General features: G+C 46.5%; 1 protein-coding gene across 1 annotated transcript; it reads right to left on the bottom strand.

The window, feature by feature from the left end:
• Nucleotides 1–6622: 6622 nt before the first annotated feature.
• LOC139266888 (uncharacterized) lies at nucleotides 6623–11794 on the bottom strand. The gene is made up of 4 exons (XM_070884503.1): nucleotides 10822–11794; nucleotides 9104–9199; nucleotides 8291–8446; nucleotides 6623–7969 (listed from the first exon to the last, which is right to left on the bottom strand). The coding sequence occupies exons 1-4, from the start codon at nucleotides 10889–10891 to the stop codon at nucleotides 7548–7550; spliced, it is 744 nt and encodes a 247-aa protein (XP_070740604.1). The 5' UTR covers nucleotides 10892–11794; the 3' UTR covers nucleotides 6623–7547.
• Between the last annotated feature and the right edge of the window lie 459 nt (nucleotides 11795–12253).

Raw genomic sequence — 12253 nt, 5'->3', positions numbered from 1 at the left:
CAGACCGGGATGTACAATTGTTGAAGTTCATCCATGTGATCTTTAAATGTCTGCCATTGCATATCCACCGACAACCCTTTGAGTATCATTCGCCAGTCTGTCTTAGCCAATTCATGTCTCATACCATCGAAGTTATCTTACTTTAAGTTCAGGACCCTAGTCTCTGAATTAACTGTGTCACTCGCCATCTTAAAGAAGAATTCTACCATATTATAGTCACTCTTCCCCAAGGGGCCTCGCACAACAAGATTGCTAATTAATCCTCTCTCATTACACAACACCCAGTCTAGGATGGCCAGCTCTTTAGTTGGTTCATCGACATATTGGTCTAGAAAACCGTCTCTTATAGACACTAGGAAACCCTCCTCCACCGTATTGCTACCAGTTTGGTTAGCCCAATCTATATGTAGATTAAAGTCACCCATGATAACTGCTGTACCCTTACTGCACGCATCTCTAATTTCCTGTTTGATGCCATCCCCAACCTCACTACTACTGTTTGGTGGCCTATACACAATTCCCACTAATGTTTTCTGCCCTTTGGTGTTCCGCAGCTCTACCCATACAGATTCCACATCATCCAAGCTAATGTCCTTCCTTACTGGTGCGTTAATCTCCTCTTTAACTTGCAACGCTACCCCACCTCCTTTTCCTTTCTGTCTATCCTTCCTGAATGTTGAATACCCCTGGATGTTGTGTTCCCAGCCTTGGTCACCCTGGAGCCATGTCTCTGTAATCCCAATTACATCATATCCATTAACTGCTATCTGCGCAGTTAATTCATCCATCTTATTACGAATGCTCCTTGTATTGAAACACAGAGCCTTCAGGCTTGTTTTTTTTAACATTCTTTGTCCTTTTAGAATTATGTTGTAATATGGCCCTTTTTGATTTTTACCTTTGATTTCTCTGCCCTCCACTTTTTCTTATCTCCTTTCTACCTTTTGCTTCTGCCCCATTTTACTTCCCTCTATTCCATTGCATAGATTCCCATCCCCCTGCCATATTAGTTAAACCCTCCCCAACAGCACTAGCAAATGCTCCACCTCGGACATCGGTTCAGTCCTGCCCAGGGGCAGACCGTTTGGTTTGTACTGGTCCCACCTCCCCCAGAACCGGTTCCAATGTTCCAGGAATTTGAATCCCTCCCTCTTGCACCATTCCTCAAGCCATGTTTCATCTTAGCTATCCTGCTATTTCTACTCTGACTAGCACGTGGCACTGGTAGCAATCCTGAGATTACTACCTTTGAGGTCCTACTTTTTACTTTAACTCCTAGCTCCCTAAATTCAGCTTGTCGGACCTCATCCCATTTTTTACCTATATCGTTGCTACCTTTATGCACCACGACAACTGGTTGTTCACCCTCCCCCTCCAGAATGCCCTGCAGCCGCTCCGAGACATCCTTGACTCTTGCACCAGGGAAGCAACATACCATCTTGAAGTCTCGATTGCAGCCACAGAAATGCCCATCTATTCCTCTTACTATAGAATCCCCTACCACTATAGCTCTCCCACTCTTTTTCCTGCCCTCCTGTGCAGCAGAGCCACCCCTGGTATCATAAACTTGGCTGCTGCTGCCTTCCCCTGATGAGCCATTTCTCCCAACAGTATCCAAAGCGGTATATCCGTTTTGGAGGGAGATGACCGCAGGGGAGCCCTGCACTACCTTCCTTCCACTGCTCTTCCTGCTGGTCATCCATTCCCTATCTGCCTGTGTAACCTTTACCTGCGGTGTGACCAACTCATTAAACGTGCTATTCACGACATACTCAGCATCGCGGATGCTCCAGAGTGAATCCATGCACAGCTCCAGTGCCGCAATGCGGTCTATCAGGAGCTGCAGCTGGACACACTTCCTGCACACATTGTAGTCAGGGACACTGGAAGCATCCCTGATTTCCCACATAGCACAGGAGGAGCATGACGTGGGTCTGGGCTCTCCTGCCATGACTTAACCCTTAAATTAACTTAATTTGGCAACAATGCCAAAAGTTTCACTGATAAGAAAAAGAAAAAAGATAAAGAAAAAGAAAAACTACTCACCAATCCACCATCTTACATTATAAAGTAAAGTTAATACGTTTCTCCCACAATATCCTCCCGCACAAAACATTCAGAGACAAACAAATTCTGCCTCATTCCTTGCTTTGGCCATTCAGCTAGCTTCTAGAATAAGAAAGTTTTGTTGAGATTTCAAATTGCTGTATTAAAACAGTTTGTGGTTTGATCAAGAAATAGTTTTAAACTGGCAGGCAATATGTACAAACTCATAAAGTAATGAATGTCATGCTGAAACACAACTAGCTGGGATTATCTGTTTAGCTAACGTCTGATGTTGCTATTGCAACTGTTAGACAATGTTTCACCTTCAAAAGAGCTTAGTAAAGTCTCCTCCCTGCTCCCCTCCTCAAATACTGAGCTGTGAATCATGCCATTGTCCAGGGATATGTGAAAGTTTGCATGAATGGTCTCTTAGCTTAGCTCCATTAAATTGGAGAACATCCAGAAACTGTTGCAGACACAATAGACTCTAATTGCCCTTTTCCCCATTACATTCGACAGTGAGTGGGTTTCTATGATTAATTGATAATTGAGTGTAGTGCAGTATGACATTGTTGGAATTATGATAGAATCTGTTGATACTACCCTAGATTTTGACATGTCACAATAAAAGGCCATTTTTGGAACAGGTGAAGGAATGGCAGGGTAGCCACCATTATAACCCTCAAAATGGCTTTCCGGGCTGGGATAAATATTGTGTCAAGTTATCAGCTCTGTTGCCATTTTCACATGAGTTGGATACATTCAGATCTACATTTCAAAAATATGGGGCCCGAAATTACCACCCACTGCCGCCCACTGCCTCCAACATTCTTTTTGAAGTTGCGCCAATTGCCATTTTCCATTTAGTGTTGAGCAGGCAGGAGGGAAGAACGGTCGGGAACCACCCACTGCCGCCAACGGACAGCCGATTGGCGCAACTAACCTCCCACCCACCGAGATGCCAGATTGGTGCAGATGGGAGTCGGCGGGAGTCGGCGCTAGAACGGCGAAGGACTGGCTGGAGGCTATTCTATCCCCGACGGTGAGTATGAAGAGCTGAAAAAAAAGGTTAGTAAACATTTTTTCTTTACAGCGACTTACCTGGATGGGGTCCCCTGAAGGTGTTCCGGTGTTTTTTTGTTGATGATTTTCCCTTTCAGGTCTTTGACCCTCCGTGGGCCCGACTCCATCCTCAGCAGCACTTGGGTGGCAAACGCCTTTGCCGCCGAAATTGGGAGTGTAATTCCCTCTTTTGTTGCCCGCCGCCCTTTCAAGGACCTTTTTGACGAAAACCCTGGCCAAAGAATTGTCAGATATCTCAGCGGCCATCGGCGGTCTTTTGGGCGGCACTTGGGCGGGCGGGGGCCTTCACCAATTTCGAGCCCTTGGAGTCTTCTGCTAACCCACAGTACTCATTTAGTTATCGAAACATGGCAAGGTAACTGTCATCTTTTTAGCCGACTAAGATTTCCAGTGCATCTTAATAATTCATTTCATTGTGTGTACAGTACATGATACTGTTGATTAGGTTTGATTCACCGTAGCCTGTGCTGTACAAGAAAATTGTCATTCGGTCAATTTTGAAAGTTTATAACCACAGATTGAGTTCAGTCAGCCTGTTAGTACAATTTCTTAGTACAATTCTGCTAAAGTCAATTGTTTGTTTTTATTTCTTGCATGTTGGAAGATAGCACTAGAATTGACTCCTCAATTTTCCTTCAAATAGTGAATTTTAAATATTAATAGGCTCTGCAGTATTGTTCACTCTGTGTGTCTATCCCTGTTAAAGTGCAATTGTCAGAAATTGTGATACAGTATATTTAGTGCATGAAATACTTGAAAAAGGTTCAAAAAGTGTTTCTTTTGAAATTGTGTCTATTTATATAAGGGGCTTCCACATGTCATTTCTCAGCACAAGAATAAAGTCTGCATTCATGAGACTCTAGCACGTGAGTGCTTATATATGGTGACAATTTTGTACTGGGATCTGAAGTCATTCCATGAGGATTATCCGTAATCATACTTGGATATATTCAATCGTTTTTGAATGGCTTTTGACTGTCTAATCAGAATATGAGCTGAGAAAGAAAAGCTAGCTGATGAAAATCTGAAATGAAGACAGAAAATTCTGGAAATACACCAGTTTTGTCACCTTAAAAGTCAAATTAAATCTCATCAGCAGGGCTTTAAAGAAGGGTTTCACTCAAAACGCTAATAATATGTTCATAGAGCAATACAAAATGTTGGGAAAAATTGTGATCAAACATTAATTACTTGCTCATATGAACTATGCCTTAAAAACAGCTAAAGGCAAACAGCATCCACAAGATGGCACTCATGCTATAATTATACAAAGGCATATTTCCTAACAAACAAGCAAAATCAACAATGTTATGATGCAGTTATAGTGAAATACAAGCCTGTGATCAGTAGGGGCAGAGAATGAAGAACAACAGTAGCACACTAGTTATACTCTGGGCTACAAATCACAATTTAACTGTCAGGAGATAGACCTGTCTGTTCATGTTTATATGAATACTCAGAGCTCTATTCCCAACTCTGTAATTTTTAATATTTTGAGAGCGTAGGATTTGTTCTCTCAAAACATTAAAAGTTTCAACTTAAGTTTATAAAATACCAGAAATCCAGGGTACTAGACTGTGAAGCATCTTTTGATGATCAAGTCCTTCCAAAGTCAACAAACAGCCTTTTTAAATTCAGTAAACAGAATGGATCACTGGAACCAAATGTTGGTTTTGTGATTATGCACACTCTCATGCGATCATGTCATTGACACCGCTACACTATTGTTTTATTATCACTGTTTGGTCCCGAAATTCATCGGCATAACGCCCGCTTACCACCCAAAATGTGCAAGTTTCATGACATACCACTGACATACCACCGGAGCTGCATACCGTCCTGGAGAAGGTGGGTTTACTTGATCTTAAGCGGGAGGGAATGGCCAGTAGTGCTCGGTGCCGCCATTTTGAAATTGGGAACAGTCAGCAAAAGCAGCACCTCAGTATTTCTGAGGTGAACAGTGACTTTACAGTGCGATTTACAGTGGGAAAGGTATTGTTATTGGTACTGAGTACATTATTAAGATAGAAGGCATTTGAATTAATATTTTTTTCATTGAAAAATCACTTGAGTTTATCTCAGGTTCTTTGAGGAGATTCTGGGGCCTGTACGATCACAGCCTGTATTACTGACTACTTGTCTAATGCAGGATCCAGATGGGAGAAGGTTTATTGAGCTGAATTTTCAGGGTAATTGAGGAGGTCACAGACTGATGAGGAGGAGGAAGAGGCCTTACCCCCAAAGGATTTTCAGGGAGAAGCACTCATACTTGGACCTGACCGATCGACAGTGCGTTCGAAGGCTGCGCTTCCAAAAAGAGGTGATCAATGAGATTTGCCAGCTCATTAACACAGACCTGCAGCCCAGTACCACAAAGTTACTGCACTCTCTGTCGAGATGAAGGTGACTGCAGCACTTTCCTTATATGCATACGGCTCTTTTCTGCCATCAGTGGGGACATATGCTGCATTTCTCAGCATGCGACTCATCGTTGCATTCGACAGGTAACCGAATCACTGTATGCACACTGGATGGAATTTATAAATTTCCCAATGAACAGGGAGGCACAGAGTGAGAGGGCTTTGGGTTTTGCAGCATTGCCGACTTCCCCAAGGTGCAGGGTGCTGTTGACTGTACCCATATTGCTCTGCGAGCACCATTATAGGAGGTGGAGGTGTACTGAAACTGTAAGGGATTCCACTCCCTCAACGTGCAGCTGGTCTGCGACCATACACAGCGCATAATGGCAGAGAATGCCGACTTTCCAGGGAGCATCCATGATGCGCACATCTTGTGTGAGAGCACTGTGTCTGACCTGTTGAAGGCTGAGCCACAAGGTAAATGCTGGATGCTGGGAGACAAAGGGTACGGACTCGCCTCCTGGCTCTTGACATCCCTACGGAAGCCGAGCAACGATATAATAAGAGCCATATAGCCACATGTAATATTATCGAAAAGACAATTGGAGTGCTGAAGCAGCACTTTCGATGCTTGGACCACTCGGGAGGCAGGCTGCAATACCATCCTCAGCAGGTTGCTCAGTTCACAGTGGTGTGTTGCATGTTGCATAATTTAGTAATCATGCGGGGACAGGAATTGCCACAGGGGACTGCGGGACCACCTGAGGAGAGCGTGCAGGAGACGGAGGAGGAAGAAGAGGAAAATGAGGAGGATGAGGAGGAGCTTCCAGATGAACCCATAGCCACACCCCCCTCCCCCCCCCCCCAACACCACAACGGAGGGCACGCGAAGCTTATGCCACTGCAAAATTGTTACATCAGCAGCTCATAAATGAATGCTTTGCTTGAATGCGGAGAGCTGCGTTTTGGGACCCTGATGACTGTTACCCTAAAAGTTTGACACTGCACAAGAGTGCTTAAATTTAATTGAAACGTTTATGTAAAAATGTAAAATATATACAACAATTGTAAAACTTTGTAAAACTTATAACTAGAACATTGAACAACTGTAACAACTTTAACAACTTTAAAACTTTAATAACTTGAAATAAACTTTTAAAAATCAAACTTCAACTATTTCAAATGAACAATGAACACTTGACTACAACAAAGCAACCTTTACTGTCCTCGACCTCGACCTCAACCTCAAGCTCGACCGTGTGCTCCCCCACCTTTCAGACTCACCCCCCCTTTGTTATTCCCACACTTCCCTTTCCCACTGCCCCTGAGCCCGGACCTCCCTGTGGTGGTATCAAGCTGGACTGCAGCAGTGCACCCCGAGTGCTGTTGCTGTCATTGGGGGTGAGACATTGCAGACACAATGAATGGGGCCTCAAGAGAAGCTCGTGATCTGGAAGGCATGGCTTCAGGGCTGGAAGCTGCTGGCAGCTCCCCACCCTCAGGGGCTGTCAACCCGACTACTATGGCACGGGGGGATTCCGCGCCATGTCCCGATCCCATCGATTGTCGCATAGCATCGAAGAAGTCAGCGGTTCACTCCATCGCGGTGATCAGACGCGACATATCCTCCGACTGCTGTTCTGATAGTGCTGCAATGGCCATCATGGCCATGGCCTTGAGCAGCTCTTGGCCTATGTCGACGCTGGCCTGTGACAGACGTCATCGTCATAGGTAGTCTCTCGGAATCGAGGAAGACTTGCTTCCACTCCTGAAGTAAGTTCTTTGGTGGTTGAACAATCCAATACGAGAGCCACAGACTCTGTTACAGGTGGGACAGATAAGGGAAGGGGTGGGTGGGACTGGCTTGCCACGCGCTCTTTCCACTGCCTGTGCTTGATTTCTGCATGTTCTCGGCATTAAGACTCGAGGTGCTCAGCGCCCTCTCGGATGCACTTCCTCCACTTCGGGCGGTCTTGGGCCCGGGACTCCCAGATGTCAATGGTGATGTCGCATTTTATCAGGCAGGCTTTGAGGGTGTCCTTGTAGCATTTCCGCTGCTCACCTTTGGCTCATTTTCCGTGAAGGAGCTCCGAGTACAGACGTACCATATCCTGGTACGTGCCTATCTGTCTTGCAGCAACGGACCTTTTCTGCACCAAACTCCGTCGCTGCGGCAAAGGCTGGGGGTGCGTTGCTGTGCACCGCTTGGTCCCGCAGAATCAGAGGAGGCAAGGGGAATCCCATGAATATAGAGTCGGTGGTGGAGGATGTTCCAGCTGGCCCACATAGAACTGTTATATCCTCCTCCATCTCCACCCTCACCTCCACCTCCACTGGCTCCAGGATCAGCTGCTCTTCCTCTTCATCTTCATCATCTCTGGCAGGGGTGAAGTCGGGAAAGGGCTGGATGATGCCAGAGGTGGAGGCAGTGGGTTTGTCGTTTGATCTCTCTGTGGAGGTCTGGTCTGAATCCTGCGAGTCTGGAAGTACAAAACAACATTTAAAATTGCTTGGCACCAGGGGAGAGGTCAGGGTTACATGAGTACATGAATATAGTGATGTAGCGCAGTCTTAGTTAAATGTCCACCACTGCTGCATTACTGCATTACACATCACAGAGAGACAATACATATATACATGTACATATGCATTGTGTTACATGCCCCCAACATTGCAGTACATCACATGAGCCCAACATTACAGTGCATTAAACTTACATTACATGAGGCAAACATTACAGTTAGTTACATTACATGACATTACAGGACCGCAACACATACTGGGGATTGTATTGAACTAACCATCCTGTATGAATGGGTCAGCTCCAATGCTGGTGGTGGCATGGTTGCTATCCCCGACCAGCGACAGGGCACGGATCTCAATCTCTGTCAATGGTTCTTGCGTTGGGGGTCTTCCCCCGTACGCCGCTGATCCGCTGCTATTGCATAAGTTTTCTTCTGCAAAGAATGAAGTAAATTAAAGTAAAAATCTTCAATCCATTTAACATTGCAGGCACACAGGTTCTCACACACACATACACACACACACACACACACACACACACACACACATCAATCCTCTTGTCATTGCCTGAAAGTACAAATACATCACCGTAACCTTGGGATAAATAACATCCGTATGACACTGAACCTATATTTACATGGTACATGGCACATGGGTGGTGCAAAAATAAAATCATTACTTACTCTTGCTACCCTCACCAGGTCGTTCCACCTCTTACGACACCTTTCTCCAGTGCGTACCATTGTACTTGTGGAGGAGACAGTCTCCCCGATCTCGTCCCATATTCTGTTGTACTCCTTTGTGAGGGGCTTTCCACGACCACCCTTCATTAAGTCGGAGTATCTCTCTGTGATATTCTCCAGCAGGGCAGGTAGCTCCGTCTCGTCAAAGGCGGGTTCCCTCAACCTCCCATCCTTCTCGATGTTCCTACACTTCGACTTCTTTTTCAGCATTTCCATTATATTTATATTTATTATATTTATTATATGATTTTTGATTTATAAAATATGTATTATTATTGTTGATATTGTATAATTCTTATTTGTTATGGATATTACTTGACTTTCGAATCTCTGATTAAAACAACTGACCCTCGAATATCTTGCAGCTCCTTCTCACTCTCTCTCCCTCGATTTCAACTCTTTGCACATGAGCAGGTGACCCCGGAAATCGTGGGGAAAAAGCACCTGTGAAAAAAAAGCCAAATAAAGTGCCACACCATCTGTTGTATGTAAACTTTATAATAGTGCAAGACTTGCCACCAGGGGGCGCACCTGTTGGAGACCCAAGGGTCATCTGCACACCTTGTGCAAGCAAGTATAAAAGGTTGTCTGCCATGCTGCTTCTGCATGCTGGAGTTTGATTAAAGAGACTAAGTTTGAGCTTACAGCATACAGTCTTGTGGACATAACATGATCCATCAACAAGAAAGTCGATCTTGATCGACAATAATGCTGCATACTGCCCGCTGCACACCGCCCGCTGCATACCGCTCGCATACCGCTGGAAAAAATTTCACCAACCTCGCGCTCTTCGGTCTCGGCGGTATTCCAGCGATTTTAAATGATGCACCACCGGAATACCGCCAAGAAATGGGCAGACCTTACGCCTTGATGAATTTTGGGCCCTTTATCTTTTACATGCATTTAAATTTTGAACTAATTGCAGACAGAATTACAATATTGCAGACATTATTTTATGTAGATATTATTTAGTCATTTCAAGTTGCTACAAATTATTATGGCTGTTATGTATTGTCCATGTACATTAAATATATAGTTACAATGGTGCATCACAAGGGGCACTGTGGTGGGAGACCCGAAAGTACCTGCGAGACAGAGTATAAAAGGCTGTCCACCACACCTGAAGGACACTCTGGAGTTACACAATAAAGGACCAAGGTCACAGCAGTTACTACAACACCAGACCGTGTGGAGTCAGTGATTTGAGTGCTACATACATCACAAATTGGCGACAAGGACACGGACGAGCTCTTTACGCAACCATGGCTACTTTGGGCACGCTAAAGGATTTCACAGAGGGTAATGACTGGGATGCCTTTACAGAAAGGCTCGAGTACTATTTTATAGCAAACGACCTGACAGGGGACACGAACGCAGTGATAGAGAAGCGTAAGGCGATATTGCTGTCCAGTTGTGGCGAGAAGGTTTACTGTCTCGTCAGGGATTTGCTGGCACCCGTGCGTGTCAAGGACAAGTCATATGAGGAGCAGATTGAACTCATTCGTAACCAACTGAAACCGAAGGAGAGCATCCTCACGGCCAGGCACAAATTCTACCACCACTGCAGACCTGAGGGCCAGGATGTCACAAAATATGCTGCGGACATCAGGAGGCTTGCAGCGCCGTGTGATTTTGGCACACACCTTAACGAGGCGTTGCGAGACGTCTTTGTTATGGGGATTGGCCATGAGGACCTCCTTCACAAGCTGCTATCCACTGAACCAACAGTCAGCCTGCAGCAGGCCATCAACATCAGCCAGGCATTTATGACCTCAACTTGCAGCACCAGGCAGATGATCCACACGGTTTCGAACCCGGCAGGTACTATTCACAGGATAGTGCCCGTCACGGACAAAACTGCAGAACGTGGCTCCGCCCAGGGCAGAGAGCATGAACCTCAGGGTCCTGGAACTCAGAGTCCACCGAGGGGGGCTAATCGAGTAGCACCATGCTGGCGCTGCGGAGGAAGCCATGGGGCTCACCGGTGCAGGTTCGCGGAGTATACATGCAATACCTGCCACACGAAAGGCCACCTTCAGCGTATGTGCAAAAGAAACACGACTTACCGTGTGGCTGAGGAGACGGTAGATGATCTGCTGTCCAGCGAGGAGCATTGTGGTTTGGCTTGACGGGCATCCCAGCCCCAGGTAGAAGAAGATGATGCGTTTGGACTGTATACGTATACCGACAATTCGGCTCCAGTGATTATGGAAGTCAAGATTAACGGAGTCCCAGTGAGTATGGAAGTGGACACGGGGTCGGGTCAGTCGCTGATGAGTCAGGAAACTTTTGACAAACTGTGGATCAACCTAAGCTGGTCCCGGTCACAGCGAAGCTGCGTACCTACACCAAGGAACTGATACCTGTTCTTGGCAGAGCGGATGTGCAGGTATCTTACGGTGGCGAGACGCACGGTTTGCCTTTGTGGATCATTACAGATGATGGGCCGATGCTACTCGGCAGGAGATGGATGGGGAATGTCCGTGGGAGCTGGGAAGACTTCATTCCTCCACAGACCGCTGTCCCCCGTGTCCACAGGCAGAGCAGGCCTCCACCTTCGGATCGGATGGCAGCGAAGGAAGCGTGTGTGGGGTTAGGCAGAACAGCGGCGGCCGTCGACTCTCCCCTGCAAAGTCTGAGAGTGAGAAAGAGGCACTGGAACCAGCAGCAGCGCCGACCGAGCTGGAGAAGAGAGAAGGACTTCGACGGGCTGCTCCAGCAGGCACCGTTGGCCCGCAGGCAGAGGCGGCCGTTTGCGGGGCTTGCAGCAGGAGGATCGGCTGCGGCAGTGAGGAGGTTGGCTCCGGAGGACGTGTGTGTGTGTGTGGCGACTCCCGGGCAAACAGATCAGCTGCGTAGGGTGCTCCGGAGGATGCGGCGGTGCGGGGGCCGGTGCGTTGCGGCTCCCGGGTGCGTTCAGAGTGTGACGGCTCTCTCACTCTCTCTCTCTCTCTCTCTCTCTCTCGAGGGAGAGCAGGCAGCAGCGCAGCGAGCCTAAGATGGCGGCGAGCCTCGTGGCAGCAGAGTTCTGCAGAGAGAGGCAGGCAGGCACCAGCAGAGCACCTAAAATGGCGGCGGCCAGTAGAAACCTCGTGGGAAAAACAAAATGGCGTCTTAAAAGGGACATGCACCCGGGAGTCTTAAAGGGGCCTTACACCGTTGGCGGTCCCCACAAAGAGACTTTTGTAAGGGCAAGAGTGAGTCAAAATGATTATTGTGATTTGTATGATGACGTGATTTATAACAAGTGTTAATATTTTGATGCTAAAATGATTACTGTGATTAAAATGATTGAGATGATTGGTGAAAAGAGTTAATATCACAATGCACAGTTAAAAGGATTAATGCGATTTCTGATTTTTTGTGATTTATGCAATTGTTCAGCGGCTGCAGACAAGTCTCAAAGGCAACTATTTTCTGAGAACAGAGGCAACGCACCAGTTGCCATACCCTGTCTCAGAGCAGCCCATTACCTCGGGCAAAAAGGGGCAGTATGCT

This window comes from Pristiophorus japonicus, chromosome 7 (assembly GCF_044704955.1).
Source record: "Pristiophorus japonicus isolate sPriJap1 chromosome 7, sPriJap1.hap1, whole genome shotgun sequence".
Lineage (NCBI taxonomy): Eukaryota > Metazoa > Chordata > Chondrichthyes > Pristiophoridae > Pristiophorus > Pristiophorus japonicus.
Note: the sequence above shows the minus strand (reverse complement) of the source record. Positions and strands in the feature narration are given on the sequence as shown.